A 19,563-nucleotide genomic window follows, 5' to 3' on the forward strand; every position below is an offset into this window, starting at 1 on the left:
GAGGGTAAAATAAGAGGAAAGGCCAGCAGTTTTTTTTTATTTTGAAAATATTTTACAGAATGAATGCATTTGATTATGACCCGCATGTGGTATAACAAAACAAGAATCCAAAAAAAAAACATTTTAAAAAAAGTTTATGAATCAGGCAATGCCACGACGAACATACCTAACAGAAAACATATAATCAGCTTGTGAGAATTTTTTTTTATCTAAGGTGAGAGTCGCAACATCCTTTTGTTTATGAACAGTTGAACAAAAACTTTACACGAGCAGTCTCTCGATGGCCATTTGGACTGTCTGGATTTGGGGTTTAAGCTGAGAACCCTCCTTGATGGTGACCGAGGTAGCAATGACGGGTCGCGACACCCCGCAGGCGCGGCCCAGAGCCTGTTTGGAACGGACAAACACATACGGGACGTTTTTGTCCTCGCAGAGCAATGGAAGGTGGAGGATGATCTCCAGTGGTTCAGCATCAGCAGCCATCACGATGAATTCTGCTATTCCTCTGTTCAGGGTCTTGGTGGCTGGAAGGGGGGCAAAAAAATAGAAGCAACGTCAGCAACCTTTTCAATCTGTTTCCCAAACTTCGGGGTTTCCAATAAGCTAGGAGGACCCTCACCTTCGTTGGCCCCCTTCCTCAGCTGCTTGTAGTTGGAGGCTTGCTGCACCAAGTCCAGGATGGTTTTGGTGAGTGTGGCGTCGGCCAGCGGGTAGGCCTTCGGGTTCACTGGGGCTTCACTCTGCACACAAAATACACCCGATGGCATAAGGAAACAGTGAGATGAGTCAAAATGCACTCATAGTCGCCGCAATGATTTCAACGCTATCCACAGCTGTTTTAAAACCAATAGTTAGCATACGCATCCTAATAGCTTGCTCGGTCCATTCTGTCAAAAACATACCATTGTGAAATGTTCTTGGTATGTCGTCCCTCTCGGCGAAATGCTTCACGGAGGAGTATTTTCCTTTTGCTGGGGATTTGGAAACAACAAAAGCTAAAATTAAATGGTGTGTTTTTCACTGCTAAGAAACGCACAAACGTTGCTACTTGTTACTAGCTCAAACGTCCGCTTCACGTGTAGGCTGCGGCGCATGTGTAATAGCATTCTCGTGGAGGCCGGAAATGACATTCTTCTTTGTGTGCTTTTCCTGGTAGACCGAGGGTGCGTTTACGCCACCTACTGACCAGGAATGGAACTACGGAAGGCATGCATGGATGGATAGATGACCATAAAAAAAGAATATAGGGTATATACAAGGGGCGGTCCGGTAGTCCAGTGGTTAGCACGTCGACTTCACAGTGCAGAGGTACCGGGTTCAATTCCAGCTCCGGCCTCCCTGTGTGGAGTTTGCGTGTTCTCCCCGGGCCTGCGTGGGTTTTCTCCGGGTACTCCGGTTTCCTCCCACATTCCAAAAACATGCATGGCAGGCTGATTGAACTCTCTAAAAATTGTCCCTAGGTGTGAATGTGAGCGTGGATGGTTGTTTGTCTATGTGTGCCCTGCGATTGGCTGGCAACCGATTCAGGGTGTCCCCCGCCTACTGCCCGAAGACAGCTGGGATAGGCTCCAGCACCCCCCGCGACCCTAGTGAGGATTAAGCGGTTCGGAAAATGGGTGGATGGATGGATGGAGGGTATATACAATTTTCATATTTTTTTTATCTAGGATAAATAAAAGACAATGGATGGAGGATGGACATTTGTTTTTCTTCTGTTCACTTAAATCATTGTTGTAAATATTTGCTTCACATTTTTATCGTTTGGATCTGTACATATTTAAATAGACAAGAGGTCGCCAATGTGATGTCCACAGGCACCAGTCAGCCCCATTAATTTTAACCGTGAAGTGCCGCACTTACTACTGTAAAACAGTAGTAAGGATGACTGATCCACACTCCATACCAGTAGATGGCAATAATGCATCACACCCACACCGAGAAAAAGACGCAGGGCTCAGTAGGGCACTTTGACACCGCCATATTGCTTCGTCGTCCTGGCTTGAAGGAGAGAGAGAGGGGAGATGAAGGGGATCCGGGGACTCACTCACTTATCGGTGAGCACTACTAGTTAACCGAAGCTTTGGCAATTAACCGGAACGGTCGCCGTCTGTTTCACGCTGTTTGTTGGGTGATTAAACCCCCAAGTCACGTCCCTATAGCTGCGAGGAAGGGGCTGTCACCCAAACCTCAGAACGACTGTACCTCTTATTTATCTGTAATATAACCTGTAGTCATAATAATGTATCATCTACAGTAGACAGGTGAAAAACAGGTCTCACACAACCTCAAGAGAATTGAATTTGCGGTAGTGACGGTAAGCTTCCTGTTTTAGGGTGCTTAAAATCAGTCTCACTTGTCATTATTTTAGATTTCATATTCATATTTGAACTTCCATCAATTTTCTCATCTTATCCTCACGAGGGTCGGGGGCGTGCTGGAGCCTATCTCAGTTGTCTTTAGGGCAGTAGGCAGCTACACCCTGAACTGGTTGCCAGCCAATCGCAGGGCACACAGAGATGGAACAACCATCTGCACTCACACTCACACATTTGGACAATTTAGAGTCTTCCATTAACCTGCCATGCATGTTTTTGGAATGTGGGAGGAAACCGCAATGCCCGGAAAAACCCCACACAGGCAGGGGGAGAACCTGCAAACTCCACACAGGAAGGCCCGAGCCGGAATCGAACCCTAATGAGTAATAACGTGATGGATTGTGGTGTTTTGCTACTTAAGAATATGTGGACTGTTATAGCTAGTTGTCTCATTCCACCTTCCATTTCCTGTTTTTCCAGACCAGGCTTTATGCAGCGCAGGCTGCCCATAAAGTGGAGAGGGCTGCCAAACATGTTACATTTCAGGCGCAGGATGTGCAGGTCAGTGGTTGTTGATGTTGTGTTTCTTTTCCACAGAGGCTTGTATGCAGCGACCAGGGCAGGCTGCTTCATCAATCTTCATTTGTGTCCTCTCCAGGTGACCCGACTGCCCAGCGGACTTGTGATCGCCTCCCTGGAAAACTACTCGCCAGCTTCCAAGATTGGCGTGTTTGTAAAGGCCGGCTGTCGCTATGAGACGCTTGACAACCAAGGAGTTACCCACGTCCTCCGACTGGCCGCCGACCTGGTATGATGCTTCACACCAACCCATGTTATCAAACATGCTAGCATACACTGATCTGACATCACACATGAGCAAAGAATATGTTCAAGTGTGTTTACTGTCGGAGGTTTGAATTAAGATCTATTTAAAGTTGTCCGATGTCTTCAAAAATGAGCAGTTGATGCGAAGAGTTAATGTTCACGCTCTTCCAGACTACCAAAGGAGCTTCAGCCTTCAAGATATGCCGCGGTATCGAAGCCGTAGGCGGTAAACTGAGGTCGGTGGCCCTGAATAGGAAACAAACTCTTTTGATGTTTTTTGGTATTTATTGATTGATTTATTTTCCTTTTCATATTTTGTGCTGCTGCAGCGCGTCTTCATCGAGAGAGAACATGATCTACACTGTTGACTGCTTGCGAGATGACCTGTGAGTAAGCACCTAACGTTTTTTTTCCTCTCCGCAAAGCTCAGATTTCTGTCATCCTTTTCTTTTTCTTTCCGTTTCCTGACAAATCAACTCGAAATAATCAATAAAATATTGTCTGCACATTTTTAGCTTTGAAATACAAGTACTTTGTCTTCATGTCCTTCAATAGCGACACGGTGATGGAGTATCTGATCAATGTGACGACGGCGCAAGAGTTCCGGCCGTGGGAGGTGTCCGATCTCACCCCAAGGGTCAAGGTTGACAAAGCCCGAGCAGGACAGAGTGCTCAGATAGGTGAGTGGGTCCACACACACGCACACACACACACAAAATAAAATATTGAGCTGTCCATTTTTGGTCCCAGCTGTGGTTGAAAGTCTCCATGAAGCCGCCTACAAGAACGCTCTTTCCAACTCCCTTTACTGTCCTGACTACATGGTGGGCAATGTCCTGTCTGAACATGTGAGTATTGTTGTTCTATTTTAGTTCAGAATAGTGTCAAGCCCACCTCGAACTGTCATTGTTGTTCTTTTCATTTTGTTTAATTTTTTTTTTTTTTAGTTGCATCAGTTTGTCCAGAATCATTTCACAAGTGCAAGAATGGCTCTTGTCGGACTGGGTAAGGATGTCGAGTCGACAGTCTTGGAAGAATCGAAAATGAATCGAAACGAAAGGAGCTAAATGCTTCTCTGTTGTCTGCAGGTGTGGATCATACTGTTCTGAAGCAAGTAGGAGAGCAGTTCCTAAATATCCGCAGTGGCGCCGGAACGTCCGGTGGCCAAGCCCGGTATCGTGGTGGTAAGGAGCACATTTCAGCAACGTGATCTTTACAGGTGCAAATTGAGGCAGGGGTGGCCTAATCATTCACCGGCATTTGTATAAAAGTGCCAGTGCACATGTTATTTGGGTGACTACAAAAGTTTATAGTATTGACGAGCATCATGTGAAGGTGGTTTGTTCGTTTTGAAGAATGTCACGAGTGAATCCAATCGTCTATGTAACACGGGTAATGATTGTGTACATTTGAGATGCGTGTTGTTGGTGTTATATGATCTGAGCAAGCAATGCTGCGATTGCAGTTGAAAAATGACTCGGATAAGTGCAGCACTGGTCAGATTAAAAAAAATATATCTATCATAATTTGAGGGGGTTTACAGCCGGAGCCAAACTCCTCCAAATCTGATTTGAATTCTTTTCATTTCACTGATATTTCTGTGCTCTCTCAGGTGAGATCCGCCTGCCGAGCACCAGCAGCCTGGTTCACACCGCCGTTGTGAGCGAGGCCGCGGCGTCGGGAAGCGGTGAGGCTGTGGCCTTCAGTGTTCTGCAGCACCTGCTGGGAGCTGGTCCGCGCATCAAGAGGGGCTCCAATGTAACCAGCAAACTGGTGCAGGGGGTTGCCAAGGCAACTGCAGACCCCTTCGATGTGAGTAGTCTGCCTGATATGTTACACAATGTCCTTGGAATGAAACCACAGATTTTTTTTCCCTCACAAATGATCCAATTTCCGTTCTTATTTTAATATCATTTTTTTTTTACAGGTAAGTGCTTACAACGCAAGCTACTCTGACTCGGGGCTGTTTGGAATCTACACCATTTCCCAAGCGGGCTCGACCTCCGCTGTGAGTATCATCGTGAGTACCCCCTCCCCAAAAAAATGAGAAGTGATTTTATGTTGGTTTTTTTTTTGCATGCGCCGCAGGTCGTGAAGGCCGCTCTTGCCGAGGTGAAAGCTGTCGCTGACGGCGGAGTCACAGCTGCTGACCTCACTCGGGCCAAGTAAGAAACCATGAGGTTGAAAGCAAAACAATTGTGTGCCATTCTAACAACCCGATTATTTGAAAACATCCACAGATTATTTACAAAACATTTGAGGGGGGAAAAAAATCGGCCTTTAGTAACCGCTGTCCCAGAAAGGGTTGAGCCCCAATTGAGTGGCTTTCGTTCTCTTTGCGCAGGTTGTCGGTGAAGTCTCACTTGCTGATGTCTCTGGAGACTTCAGAAGGTCTGCTGCAGGCTATGGGCACTCAGGCGCTGGCTAACGGCGCCTACAACCCCCCTGAAGAATTTGCCAAAAACATCGACAATGTCTCCTTAACGGACGTGGCCAATGTAAGACCCCCGTTTGCAGCTGGATTTGTGCTGCGGCCACTGGAAATCTTTGTTTTGTTCGCCTTCTGATCATTGCGCTTGCTTTATATTTCCTCACTGGCCAGAACATTAGGTACACTTTGCACTGTAATGGAGTATTTCCCAACCTTTATTTAGCCAAGGCACATATTTCAGAAATGTGCAGAAAATATTTTTGGGTGTACTTGTTTTGCAGCATATTTACTCTATTTTATAATAAATGTTTCAAAAATATCGAGTGTGCTCAAACGGTGAAAGTGTACCTAATGAATGTAGATGTAGCTGCATTGTTTATTACAACAGTGATTTCCCTCTGCGACTGAAACACATTTGATCGATGCTCGTTTTTGCATTTATTTGCAGGCTGCCAAAAAGTTTGTGTCAGGCAAAAAGACCATGGCGTCCAGCGGGAACCTCATCAAAACCCCCTTCGTCGACGAAATCTAAAACCTCCGCCACCTCCTTCTTCCTCGCGTTATTTCACTTCAGAATTTGTTTCCTCCGCAGTAACAGAAAGACACCATTTCGACGCTGTTGGTCTAAGTCGCTGTCATGTCCTCTGGGTCTTTATAGGTGTAAGATTTATTTTGGCGTCTGCCAACATCATTTCCAGGTCATTTGCCTACACGCAGTATAATGTATAGCTCATGTAAAATAATGAATAAATTCTATCTGCCTGACTCAGTTGTGGTTTGTAATGCTCAAGCAAGTCGGCAGGTCTTTCTATAATTTAAGGAACAACGTATTACAAAAGCTTACATTGGTAAGTTTAAAATCGAAATTATTTTTTTTTAAAAAAGAGCATATATTGATTGATTTTAATGCAGCGGTTCAACCACTCCTCCGTTTGAACACCTTCTGTTTTCCTGTCCTGCATAAATTCCTTGTCCCATGGACAAATCGATGGGCGTGACATTGGCGGGTTTCCACTTTCCCGTAACCTATTTTATTAATCAACGGGTATCTGAAGTACACAAATGCAACGTGATTAAAAACTCAAAACCACAGACCTGATTCACATATTTCATCTACGTCATGGGCTTTAGAGACACCCGGCCTGATTCCCCTTGCAGAAAAATCACATTTCTATTGTGCCAAGTTATCAAAACGGGTAAATACCTGTGAAAAAAAAATATTTCAAGTACATTTTCAAAGTCTACTTTTATTACTATCAGTATTTTTACACAAGTATCTATGTCTAATTAATGTGAGGACTTTTCCCCACCTTAATAGGAATTAACATTGTGGATATTATATCATATAGTTGTGTTTTGCCAGTACATTATATTTCCTTATTTTTAAAAAATGAGATTCATCGTTTTTCGTCCAATCATATCGAATGAGATCTGGAGGTACCTGAAGTGGCCGCGGGGCACCTCCTCCCGTATGTTCTCGCGAGACATTTTGATGACAGTCGTGAAGAAAGCAAGCTCTCTGGATTTGAGTTTTTGTTTTTTGCAGCTTAAACACGTCCTCTTATCGCAGAAAACGAACGTCGCCTCGCTTGGACACATTTTATTTGATTTTAAAATTAGATATATTTACTATGAAGAAGTTACGGTAAATACTGTATTTTGTTTTCGACATTTCTGTAACATGTTTCAGGGCTGCTGCAGGAAAGTCAACTGCATGGATTTAATATCATTGCTGGATAATTGTAGCGGCTAACGCATTCCCCTTTGTGCGACTAATCCAGGCTTTTTGCTGAGGAATATCCTCGGGAAAGTTTTTGGGATGGCGGTCCGTGAAACCGGGCGGTGAGTCCCCCCTCCGAGGGCTGGCAAGCTGCTCCGGAGGAATAAAAACGATTGTTTCGGATGGAGCACTGTCACGCTGTGGGATTCAACGCCATGAACGTGATCCACACCTAACCGCGGGCACTTTGAGGTGGGATCGAGCCACAAAGACCGGACCGCCAGCACCACCCGCGTGAGTCCACGGACATGGATAAACTGACCGTGATATCAGGATGTCTGTTCCTCGCTGCAGAAATCTTCGCCATCGCCAGCATCGCGAATCCGGACTGGATCAGCACTGGAGAGTCAGCTGGTAAGACGTCACATCACGTTGCAAAACTTTCACCACTTCCACGCGCGGACAGTGTAAAGGGGACCACTTTTGGAAAATTGACTTTTAAGTGTTTGTCTAAAAATGTTTGCCCAATCATCAAGTGTGAAATTGACCGACTACAACGTTCCCCCGTCTCTTCGCCGATTTGTTGGGGGCTATTATATTTATTCACTTATTCGCTGTTATTTTCCCAAAGCGCCCTGGTATGCCACAAAAAGGTGCCAATTCAATGAAATTTTACATATCAGAAATATTGGCAGTATTGGAAGGCGTTCAGTAAACAGTGGTGTGAAATCACCATCCTTTGGTTGTGGCCAAATTAGTCATATCTAATTAAGGCGGGAAGTATCATGACTGCGATTGCTTCACTTTTAATGAAGTCTCTTGGGAGAGTTCGACCTTCCACCCAGAGAATTAAAACACGATGCCTGACTCATGATGTCATTTGTATTGGCCAGGGAAGCTCAATGTACACAAAAGTGCAAACGGAAGCAACAACAGCAAGGAAAGAGCTGAGAGAGCATCGAACATAAAGGCAATATTTCACTTGTCTTCCGCCTTTAACTCATCTAATTGTGCTGGATTAAAAAAAATAAAAGTTTCAACCACTCCAACATGAGACACGATTTGAACATTACAAGGCCGACATGACAAAAATGTGGAGAAAGTGACGCACTCGTGTAATTTTGTCTTAACACTTCTTCTTCCCTATCCAGGCTCGCTGACTGTCGGTCTGGTCCGACAGTGCCAGACCATTCACGGCCGAGATCGGACCTGCATCCCCCCGCACATGCCTCCCGAGTGGGTCACCACCCTTTTCTTCATCATCGTGGGCGTCCTCTCGCTAGCCGTCACTTGTTGCCTGCTGATCATGTCCCACTGGCGCCGTGAGGTCATCCGATACGCCCGCTGGATCGCCTTCACAGGGCGTAGGTGTCTCCTTGCTTCCTTCTTTCCTCACTTAAAATACATCTGGAATCGTGAATTATGCCTTGACTTCTGAATTTGATCCTTTCCTTGACCTTGCTAGTAACAAGCAATCCAAGCATGAATCCTTCACATGTGAGGATTCTCACGCTCTCCTCCTTGTCTCACCTCAGTGGTCCTCTTCTGTATGGCCGCCCTCATCTTCCCCATCGGCTTCTACGTCAACGAGGTTGGAGGACAGCCGTACAAGCTGCCCAACAACACCGGGGTGGGTTCCTCTTATGTGCTCTTCGTCCTGTCCATTTTTTTCACCATCGTCGGCCTGCTCTTCGCCGGGAAAGTTTGCTTACCCGGCTGACGTACTTTACACGTGGGAACTGTTGGCCATTTGGAAGCTGAAGATACAAACTGTTTTTTTTTTTTTTGTCTTGTCCTCTCGGGACGACGCTCCCGATTGGAGCGGTAAATACATCCCATCCATCTGTTGGTTTAGAGAGAGTGAGGGCCTTCCTGAAGGAGCGCACGCGCGGTGGGGGGTTTGGGGGTGGGTTCAAAAGATGGATTGAAACAAGGGCGTCTTATCGACCATCTTCAGAAGGAAAGAGAGAACCCCCTCTTGCACAGTTTACAAAAACTGGTACGTTGTGTGAGCAGCACAATACAATCTAACATTTTCAGTGATGTTGATTTCACTTTTTTATGTTTTGTTATTTATTTTCTTGCTTTGTAATTCATTTTTTTCTTTTTTTTTTAAGTAAAAAAAGAAGGTCTAATATATTCCAGTGTATAGCCACCATTAACGTGTAGGGATCAAATTGCCTTAAAAATGTGCATTCGTTTTGTGCTTTAGTTGAGGATTTTACCATTGATTTTGTGTGTGTGTGTGCGTGCGTGTGTAGTTTAAAAAAAATATACAGTGAACTCCTGCTCTTCCGCGAATAATTGACACAGTCAAGAAGGTTCAGAATTTTGAAAAAGATAATCCAATTGCAATTTTTTTTACACTTTGACCTGCAGTCTTGTAAGCGTTCATTACAACAATTTCAAAGAATTCATCATAACAAGTGTGGCGTAAACCCGCACATTACGGCCTTCGCAACTCGGAGGCAGTATAATACAGACAGAGTGACGTACACGGAGGCGGTCACACCTCCTCCATAAACCACAGTAGTAATATTCTTCGCAGAGGATAAAGAATATATGCCTTGCTCTGCAGTTTTTAATTTGAATATCCATTCCAAATAGGTGAATCTGTGAATGTCAACCACGGATATGTGAGAGTTCGCTGTATTGCAGATAATTGAGCAGTTTTTTTTTTTAACACTGAAATAAACATTTTCCGTGTCACAATGGATGTGACTCAAGTGTATTTTTTCAGTAAGTTTAGCTTTAAATAAGTTTAAGATGTATTGTACTGATTTTTGTCATCGAAAAACAAACTTTTTCTCTGTTTCTGGAAAAAAAGAAACAAGGCACGTCTGGAGACTTGAGATCAAAATTTTTTTTTTAATCCAGGTAGGCCATAAGGCTGAATTGAGAGAGGTTATGATGTGTTTTTTTTCCGTATCTGTAATGAGACAGAGCTTTGCCATATCCTCACTCCCCCTCCTCCTTTTCTCTGCACAGGATCTTAAGGTTGCCATGGGAACGTCACAGGATGTGGCAATAGTATATCTTTTTGAAAAGATCCAGCCGCAGGAATCAAGTTGCGTGTCTGTTAAAGTTCCCGCGTCGCGTCTGCGCTCAAAAGTTCACTTTGACGTTCCGCGTGAATGCGATAGATCCAAACGTGGCTATTTTAAGGCCCTCCACTCGTTTCATGCGAGCGAGCCAAGAGATGAAGGGAGAGCACATGGAGGCAGGGTCTGTCTTGATCTGCTCGTTTATTTGCTTCTCTTGTTGAGCACAGACAAACACACAAAAAGCCTTTTGAGTGTCTTTTGCCGCAGATGAGGAAGAAGAATGTGAGCGACAGACTTTACATCCCGGACCTCACTGGCAAAATGTGTACAACAAATGTCGGCAAGTTCTTGTTGAGAATGCTGTTGGAGTGAAAACATACTCAGCTGCAACCCCTCTTGGTGTTTGGACATTTGCAAACGTTGCACTGGTTAGGACAACAAACAAAGTTCGTGGTAGTCAGGCGAACCGAGATCGAGCACCACCGTCTGCTCCATTTATAAATTTAGATGACTACAAGCCGGGCTCTCAGTGAGTAATTTTAACATTTTAAACGGACTAGTTGTAAATGTATCTAGATGGAGAATTTAGGAGCATAATAACGACATGCTGGTCCTCTAATTTTTTAATTGTTACTCACTAAGTAATTGGAAGTTGCCGTAAAAACAAAATCAACAACGGTGGCCCTCAGCTGTCAATCAAAAGCCAACCAACCAGAACGTTTGGCTTGAATGTTATTTTGTATGTTTTCCACACCAAAGCTGCCGTCCGTAGTGGAAGTCTGATGGGTTTACTTATGGGGGCAGATTTGTCCCAAAACTAGTCACACAAATGCACCCGTTACTTTTTTCCCACTTGTTTTTATATTTGTGATTTTCACAAACGAAATACTATATTACAAAAAACATATGTTGATAATATCCACAAATATACTCGTCACTTTCGCACGTCTTTTTGGGCTTCCCAAATCCATTCACGACATTCACGTGTTTTTTTTTTATTTTTTATGTGGCGTGTGCATTTCTCATGACTTTCAGATCCATTCGCCGTCCGCTAGGAGGCAGTGTTTCTGTCTCCAATTAACGGGAACGACCCACACCCGGGACCGTTCGTCAGGTGTGGAGAGAAAGCCAAGAGCGGATTGCTTAGATAGATGCATTACTGCCGCGCGCGCGTGTATATTTGGAAATGGACGCGTTAAAGGTGAAAGTCATCCACTTTATTCTACGAACAAGGCCTCAAATCATAAAACAAACAAACAAAAAAATGTTTTTATGGACCGAAGAGTGTAATTTACCAGTTTTGTTTTTTTCTTTCTGCTTGACCAGATTGAAAAGGCTTCTGGCCCAAAGTAGCGGCCGACAGACTCGGCGGACATGCGGAAGGGTGGCCAACCTGCATTTGGACACATGTGAGTATTGAGCGGTTAAGTGTGCTTGAAGAGCGCATATCTGATGTCACGTAGCACCACAAGTTGGAGGTGAGTGCGACCGCCTTTCTCTCACTCAATTTAAACCTTTGCTTCGTGTACTGCACAACACTGTCAACTACAAATAGACAACCCGAGCATCTTCAAGCACTTCTGGAATATGTGTATATGCATGCATATATTCTCGGTTCCCCGCGGCTGATCCGAGCTTTCAGGCCAAGGATTTATCTGAGGTTCATCACTTTTTCACCAAAGGCTGTTCAACGACGTGCGCCGTGACGCTCCTTTTGTTTGATCGAGTAGATTTCACAACACAAATCTTCTGCTGGATCTTGGGGACAGGCTACAATCCCCTTTTAACCCAGGAGAACCCAAGAACCCATTTCTTCTTTGGAAAATGATTAATTATATATTATAGTGACTATTTGTTCACTGAACACCATTTCTTTTTCAAAAATTCAATGATTTAATCCTAATTTAGGATTTGGGCCAAATTGACCCTTTGGGATTTAAGGGTGGTATTTGAGGAGCAGAATTTATAGGTCACATATTTGTCACCGTGGGTTCTCCTGGGTTAAATTCCTACCTGCATTCTAAATCACTTGTGTTTAATTTGTGGGAATTGTGCCGCAAACCATTTTCTTTACTTTAACATTACGTTTCCCAAAACTTCTCTATGTAATGCTCATGCAATCAAATCAATTTTGCTGCTCTGTTTGGCAACCCTAAATGATTGCCACATATTACACAACATCTGTTTAAAATATGATTCTTGTTTTTTAAAGAACAAAATATGTCTGTATGTGCGTGTAATAAATAAGAATACAAACGTCAAAATGCTTGACTATTTTGTTTCGCATTTTATCAAAGTGACCACTAAGTGGCAGTAAACGCAATCCGCTTCTGTGTTTGCACATTCACGAAGAAGGAAGGCTTTTTTCCACTTCCTCTTTCTCATCCAATCAAAACGCACTCTCGAAAGGCGACGGGAATTTGAAAACAGTCGTGGCGAAATCCTCATTCAAAAAGATCCCAGATCACCACGAAATGGAGCTGTTTGACGAAGATAGCCTGAAAATGTTCCTATACGAGAATAGGCTGAAGACGTTTGAAGGATGGCCGTTTGATGAAGACTGCACTTGCACACCCGACAACGTGAGTACATGTTGTCCAGCCGTGAGCTAACTACCTTAGCTGTTGAATCGCGAGGCGATCGAATTGTAAACAGTTCGCAACCGGAATGTAAACAACAGCAAAGCCTGTGTTTGAGTAATATCTCAATCGTTTGCTTTTTCTGTAAGCGCCGGGGAAATGTTTAAGATTTAAAGACCATATCGTCCTACTTTTGAGTGCAATCACCTGAAAATGTTGATCATTGCGTTTCCACAGATGGCTAAGGCTGGCTTCATCCACACGCCTTCGGATAACAGCCCTGATGTCGCCATGTGTTTTTTTTGCCTGAAAGAGTTGGAAGGCTGGGAGCCTGAGGATGACCCGGAGTAAGATGGATAGACACTTTGATGCTCAGCCGTCTACTTTTGAACATGTGTGCATTTTTTGGGTCCATTTTATGAGCTCTGACACGCAAAATACTTGGCCCCAACTGAAGCCTTCTCATTTTTCAGACGTAATCATAATGGTTATTTCTCAATGTTTAAAAGTATCAACGTCGAGTTCCTAATCTACAAACACATTTTTTTCTAAAATCTAAAAGTACTTTTGATGTGTAAGATTGGCTCCTCGACCGCTTGTTTGTCTCCCCGTATTTGCAGGAAAGAGCACAAATCCCATTCACCTTCATGCCACTTTATTGCCCTGAAGAAGAAAGTTGAAGAGTTGACCGTGGAAGAGATTTTCAAGCTGCAACTGGAGAAGCACATCTTCGAAGTTGTATGTTACTTTTGTAACACTCTAAATTATATATACTGTACTTCTTTTTATTTGAACACTATAAATGCCGTTGTATCTAATTGCCCCGTTTTCTTCCACTTGCAGGAAAAATCCTGCAATGAGGGCATCACAAAGTTTAAAGAGGCAGCCAGTGTGAAAAGAACAGAAATAATCAAGTCAGCTATGGGTGAAGAATAGCTACAACTAGTGTCTTTTGTGTATCTTTTTTTTCTTTTGTTACTGCGTGTCTTTATTCATTAAACCCCGTTTTATTGCTCAACCTCTTTGTTTATGCCGACAGTGTTTTACTACAAAGTATGAATGACACACTTGTTTTATCACCATTGACATCCCCCCAGCAAGGTACGGTATTGTCATTCTTTTTCAATTCATGACTGCATTTTACCAATAATCTATTACTTAATTAGATGAAAAATAATTATAAAAGCATCACTGGCACAAGGCAGTATTGCTATGGCTGGACTAAGATGAAAAAATAAATGCTACGTTGAAAGTCCTAGTTTGAGACTGTATTTTGGATATATTTTAATATAATCTTTTTGAGAGCTTTTAGGGATATTTCTCAAAAGTTGTGAATGGCATGAAGGCCTAAGTTATTTTCACAGTAAAGTACTTGTGTAAAGAATTTTTTTTATGGTGGATTTATTTGGGGCACAACATTTATTTGATGGGGGCTGGGCCCCGTCTTGGCTCTGGGGATAAGAACACGGGTGTTGGCACGAGGTTCAGAAGTCCTCCAGTAGATGGCAGTATGTCGCCTAAACGCTCTTTATTAACTACCATTAACACTGAGAAAAGAAGAACATGCTCAACTGCTATTGGTCAGAATTCGATCCGCGGAATTTAGAGAGATTGTCATCTGGTGTGGAGGATATGCGTCTATTTATGACACGAGCGACATCAAATTTAATTTTTTTTAAATTCCCATATTTGACCTTGTTAACCCCACACATGCTTAGTTTGCTTAGGTTATAGTCATGGAAGGAAGGTGTGCGGTTGAGACGCTGTCCGAGTTTGGATTTTCTTCGATGTCAAGCACCCTGCTAGTGGGATCCCATGTGTTCCTCTGCACTGGAGACGACGAGGTTTATGCTTTCAACGACCAAAACAGAGGGTTGAAGGCAAGTTTGGGTTGTACTTTCACTTTTTTTCTCTTAATGACACCGTTTTTAATTTTATTTTTGAAAGCAGCGATTGACAAAGTAGCAGCATTACTACGAAAGAAAAGGTCAATTAGGAATCAATATAAAATCAGTCATCCTGACCATTGGACTTGAATTAATCGATGCAACTGTTTAATCACCCAGTCCTGCCAATAATTCATCTCCAGGCCGTCCTCATCTTTCCTGGTCCTGTGAGGGACCTCGTTGTGGATGAAGACGAGCAGACCCTCTATGCGGCCTGCTGCAGTGGAGTTTATTGCATCCGTTTTTCATCTTTGTCGTCCAGGTTAGAACTTTTCGTACATCACAGACCTGCGCTCTTTCATGACATCCAATGCAGGAGCTGTTGAAGGCGTATCACTTTTACTAAGGGGACAGAGTTTATTGACGGTGTCAGAGAGATACAGTAGTCACTTAAAATGACATGATTGTAACTCTAGTGGTACGGAACTGAAATAAAGAGAATAAAGGTTGGGAAATACTGTCCTATTGTAAGTGATCTCTCTTCATCTTCAGGATTCAAAGCGCCAACTCATCTACTGCGCCTTGTGTGAAAGTATCCTCCAAGCATCTTGTTATCAGAGAAGATGGAGTCTTCGCACTACTCTTGGTCAATTCTGTGCTGCTGAGCCTCAGGCTGACAAATGCGTCCTGGCTGTTGCCACGCTACAAAATAGCCGAAGCGTCACAGTTGACCAGCTATGAAAAATGCGGTTCATTTAAAGTGCCGTTGATCTCTGACTCGGAGGATCACAGCCCAGATGAGTTGAGCGAAAGGAGGCCAGTGCTGTTTTGTGTCCACTCTGCAGATTCGCCATCCTCATCGAGCTTACCAAGTGGTCACGTCCGCCTTGAGCCGCTCCTCTTCAAACTCCTATTTGGGATCGACGCAGCCCTAGCCAAATCTCCGGTTGTTATTTGCGGTCTGCCGGATGGCCGTCTGTGTTTCGCCGCTCATCGCGTTCCAGGCTCACAGCTCAGAGTCCTCCACAGCCTCGAGCAGCCCGTTGTGTTTGTCGGCGCCTCCGCCGGGACCCGGACAGATCCGGCAGACCGTTTGGTGGCGCTGGGCGAACAAGGCAGAGTTGTGCTGGTCGCATCCAGGCGAGGAGGACCGGAAGGAGGAGGCGTAAGAGCTACTTTCACCGAGTTGTGTGTCCCTGGACCTGTAGCGTGCGCCTGTCTCGATGAACGCCGCCTTTACTACAGCACTGGTTCAGACCTCCTGGTACTGCATCTGTCACTGGCCTCCACCGAGGCAGCAAATGATGAAGCGGGATCGCCAAACAAGGTTTCTCCCCCGTGGAACGTCATTAGTTTAAATGTGTGTCGGGTCATTGCCTTGGCAAGACATGCAAGGACCACTGAAGGTAAAACAAGTTATTGAATTACATTGTGCTATTCAGGGGAAACCGAAAGTTCACCCGTGAATATTATCAAGCACTAGTATATCCTTAACCTTTAGGGATTAGTGAATCTGGACATGGTGCTTTTTCGTCATGTGTGCACAAACATTTCTTTTTCTGTCCCAGGTGAAGTTGAGCTGCGAGGACTGTCCCGCAGAGGACAGCTCCAGAGGATTTCCTTGCCTGTCGGGTTACACGATGGAGGGCCGTCCCAGCTTCCTTCTTCACATGCCGGCCGCAGCATCAAAGATGTCCTGTCGGCTATTGGGAATGTTTATGAAAGGTACGCCCTCTCTGTAGTCGCGCCTTGAGCTAGCCTGTGTCGAGTTACACTTCGGTTTGTCATTGTTGACATTGATTCAGTGGATTTAAGATGGTCTGCCTAGCAACAATGATTCATTGACCCCTAATGATTTAAAAGCCCTTGTGTGGTTCATTGAGGCCATACGGGTCCTTCAAAATATACTGAAAATCCTTTTTTACGTCTAACATACGGTACAGCTTTTTTTTTTTTCTTCTGTAGAGCATCAGTGCTGAAAGCGTCAATCAAATCCAGAAACCAAACCCTGAAACGGCTGAATCAGGTGCTCAACATCAGCTTCCTCTTGAACGCCGGAGCAGACAGCGGGACGCTCGCACCCGCTCAGGAGAAACCGATCCGATGTCACGCCGCCACCAGCTGGATCACGTTGCTTCAGAAAGACTCTTTGAATTTGAACTGCATCCTGGATAATGCAAGTTCATATATTCTGGAGCAAGGATGGACATTAAACGTCAACGCATCTTCGCTTTGCGACTCCACCGAGGGGCAAAGCCGCTCTGCGCATTATTCGTTCCCTTTCCAGAATCTTCAGCCAGGGGAGAAACTGGAGATTTCCCTGCCACTGGCTACCGAAGGAGAATCGTCGTCGTTGCCTTGTCTCGTTTCCTTCTCTCTGACTTTCTCACTCGCAGGTCTCCTCGGAGCAGAGGCGGCGGCATCGCAGCCCGACGGCGGTCTTGTCAGTTTACCGTTGAACACACTGCTGGTGGATTACTTGCATGCACTGCGGATGGTCGGTCCGGCCGAAAGAAACGCTACACCTCAACGTTACGACGTCACCGCTGGGGACACCATCCGAGCATTTTTGAAATGGCGCTGCGGCGGAGGAAGCCATGCGGGGAGCGCCCGGCATTCGACCAGCGTTAAGGTGTCGTCGCAGTTAGTGAGGGACATGTTGAAACCTTCGGAGGGGCGCCCCGACGAGACGCTTCCAAGCGTGTGTGTCACACTGCTGGACTGGCTCCTCTGTGAGGGCCACGGAGGCGTCAAGATGGAAGGAGACAAGATGGCCATCAACAACTTGGTGGTCCATGCTCGAGCACCAAACGGTGGCACAGTAAAGCTGACGGCGAAAGAGGTCACATGCACTTTTTGTTTTCATCGTGCAACCCCCTTTTTTTTCTTTGCGAGAATTGATTCTAAAAAATAGTAATAGATCCAGTCGTATTGGCAAAAGTGTGATGGAGTTGTGGCTTTCTCGTACAGATGAAACTAGCGGTGGAGCACGAGGAGTCCCTGGCCATCGTGGAGGTTCAGGTTGAGAGCTCCTCATTGGAAGCCGTGTGCGGAATGCATCATGCAATCCTGCGGAGAGTCCAGGTTAAAAGCGCCCTCTTGGATTTGGACGCAACGAAGTAGAAATACATGAAATTGAAGACATTTCGATGGCATCAAGCAGAAATATTGGTCACCTTTTCCGTCGAGAGATGAGACGATTTATCTTAATTCTATTCTGCTTTTTGTCTCTTGTGCTTTGCTCCAGAATTTGTTGCAGAAAGCACCCGAAAAGCCTTCTGCCACAATCAGGATGCAGAGTTTACGCGTGAGAGAGGCCCTACTGCGCGCCGAGGTAAGATTTGCAAAGAAATTGTTTGTCGAGACTGAAGCTAACTGCAAAAACTCACGTCCCAAATTGATTGTTTACCTTCACTCGTTAGATCGGTGATTCCAACTACTCCAGAAAGTCATACGATTACACCCACATTTGGGCTAAAAAGTATTATTTACTCCAAATAATCTATCCTTGTTCATCTGCCTCGAGGATGGGAAACTTAAAGGCTTGTGGAGGCCCCAATTTTTCATCACTGCTTCTCGGAGGCCCCATCGGATCACTCCATTCCTAACCAGATGTATGACAAAATGTCATTTTAAATTTGGGCAAAATGCCGGTACATGCAGACGTACAGAAACGTGCTCTTAATGTTTCATTTTCATCATGTTTTTTCCAATGCATGTATAAAAGATCAATCTTCCTAACACAACAATCGGTTTAAAGCAAAATTTCCAAATACTGTTTGTTTTTTTTAATCGTAGTGCAAAGGGCTCTCCTGCAATGACCATTTACGGACGCCATAAAACTGCTGAACCAGAAAACCGCATGAAGTTTTACATGGAGAATAATTTGGTCTTTAAAAAAAAAAATCATGAAATATTTTTCTGATGTTAGTCAGTACATCATTCTAATTTTCTGTTCTCGTCCACCGCATCGTTAGGAAATGTTGCAGCGGCTCCATCAAAGCAGAGTGTCCTGTACCTTTGGTGAGGGCATGTCCACGGGCAAGGTGACATCATGTCTTCTTAGTGTATACGAAGAACTCAGACGAAATGAAAGTTCTCTACTTCTTATTTAACATCTGTACGGGTAGACACCGTGACAACTCAGACTTTGATCACATGCACAAGATTGGAGGAAGAATTTGTGGCATGGTTTTTATTACAGCTTACATGTAAGGAAGCAATTAAACGGTTCTGGACTTGTGCCTATAGATGAAATGAAAAGAGCTACATCTCTCTGACCTGATTCTGCTAAAGTTCTTGTTTCTACAAATCCGCCCCCCCCCCCCCCAAAAAAAGTCAAACTAACAAGAGACTGGACATTTTAAAAATCCAGATGACACAATGATTGTTTAAAGGTGCGCTGGTTGTTCAGCATTCCATTAGGGGGCAGCATGTTACTGTCAAATTTGTTTCCTCAGACAGCCGAGTCAGCAATAACGCGAGAGGCTTGAAAAATGGAGAACGGAAAGTCTTGTTTTTCAGGAAATGCTAAACTTGATCTTGTTGATCGTTTTGCCTCGCAAATGATCATTGCACATCGTAACACTTTGACATCGCTAATCGTAACACCGGTTTGAGCTGCCTAAACTACAACGGGTACACTTGAATTGTAAGAATGTGCCATCGCTTCACCGCAACCGGGATTAAAATGTGACCAAGAACCAAAACCTTGCCCGTCGTTACTTTGTCTACATTCCTAAAAACTGAGAGGCCATGAATAC

General features: G+C 44.4%; 5 protein-coding genes across 7 annotated transcripts; 4 read left to right on the top strand and 1 right to left on the bottom strand.

Moving 5' to 3' along the window:
• Positions 1–10: 10 nt before the first annotated feature.
• Positions 11–1,109, bottom strand: snu13b (SNU13 homolog, small nuclear ribonucleoprotein b (U4/U6.U5)). Its single transcript, XM_086137810.1, has 3 exons — positions 903–1,109; positions 620–740; positions 11–524 (listed from the first exon to the last, which is right to left on the bottom strand). The coding sequence occupies exons 1-3, from the start codon at positions 903–905 to the stop codon at positions 262–264; spliced, it is 387 nt and encodes a 128-aa protein (XP_085993936.1). The 5' UTR covers positions 906–1,109; the 3' UTR covers positions 11–261.
• uqcrc2b (ubiquinol-cytochrome c reductase core protein 2b) lies at positions 543–6,336 on the top strand. 2 transcript variants are annotated; one of them, XM_086137803.1, is made up of 15 exons: positions 543–687; positions 1,157–1,248; positions 2,796–2,876; positions 2,974–3,123; positions 3,312–3,376; positions 3,470–3,526; positions 3,696–3,820; positions 3,891–3,988; positions 4,088–4,145; positions 4,229–4,324; positions 4,753–4,952; positions 5,068–5,148; positions 5,229–5,305; positions 5,485–5,638; positions 6,020–6,336. In XM_086137803.1, the coding sequence occupies exons 2-15, from the start codon at positions 1,225–1,227 to the stop codon at positions 6,101–6,103; spliced, it is 1,350 nt and encodes a 449-aa protein (XP_085993929.1). In that variant the 5' UTR covers positions 543–687; positions 1,157–1,224; the 3' UTR covers positions 6,104–6,336. The 2 variants fall into 2 exon arrangements, with proteins under 2 accessions (XP_085993929.1, XP_085993928.1); XM_086137802.1 differs by lacking the exons at positions 543–687; positions 1,157–1,248 and adding an exon at positions 1,931–2,054.
• A 576-nt stretch (positions 6,337–6,912) lies between these two features.
• On the top strand, positions 6,913–12,598 carry LOC147189896 (uncharacterized protein C16orf52 homolog B-like). 2 transcript variants are annotated; one of them, XM_086137808.1, is made up of 5 exons: positions 6,913–7,216; positions 7,353–7,705; positions 8,443–8,655; positions 8,827–8,921; positions 11,662–12,598. In XM_086137808.1, the coding sequence occupies exons 2-5, from the start codon at positions 7,600–7,602 to the stop codon at positions 11,686–11,688; spliced, it is 441 nt and encodes a 146-aa protein (XP_085993934.1). In that variant the 5' UTR covers positions 6,913–7,216; positions 7,353–7,599; the 3' UTR covers positions 11,689–12,598. The 2 variants fall into 2 exon arrangements, with proteins under 2 accessions (XP_085993934.1, XP_085993933.1); XM_086137807.1 differs by lacking the exon at positions 11,662–12,598 and having other exon boundaries at positions 6,928–7,216; positions 8,827–9,999.
• Positions 12,599–12,726: 128 nt separating this feature from the next.
• Positions 12,727–13,932, top strand: birc5a (baculoviral IAP repeat containing 5a). The gene is made up of 4 exons (XM_086137809.1): positions 12,727–12,917; positions 13,152–13,261; positions 13,535–13,652; positions 13,758–13,932. Exons 1-4 carry the CDS (start codon positions 12,810–12,812, stop codon positions 13,848–13,850), a joined length of 429 nt encoding a protein of 142 aa, XP_085993935.1. The 5' UTR covers positions 12,727–12,809; the 3' UTR covers positions 13,851–13,932.
• A 574-nt stretch (positions 13,933–14,506) lies between these two features.
• faap100 (FA core complex associated protein 100) lies at positions 14,507–19,509 on the top strand. Its single transcript, XM_086099419.1, has 8 exons — positions 14,507–14,794; positions 15,004–15,122; positions 15,353–16,206; positions 16,369–16,525; positions 16,766–17,642; positions 17,771–17,884; positions 18,048–18,134; positions 18,778–19,509. The coding sequence occupies exons 1-8, from the start codon at positions 14,651–14,653 to the stop codon at positions 18,913–18,915; spliced, it is 2,490 nt and encodes an 829-aa protein (XP_085955545.1). The 5' UTR covers positions 14,507–14,650; the 3' UTR covers positions 18,916–19,509.
• The last annotated feature ends 54 nt before the right edge of the window (positions 19,510–19,563 follow it).

This window comes from Hippocampus guttulatus, chromosome 19 (assembly GCF_054856545.1).
Source record: "Hippocampus guttulatus isolate MCC_2025c chromosome 19, RoL_Hgut_1.0, whole genome shotgun sequence".
In the NCBI taxonomy this organism is placed as follows: domain Eukaryota; kingdom Metazoa; phylum Chordata; class Actinopteri; order Syngnathiformes; family Syngnathidae; genus Hippocampus; species Hippocampus guttulatus.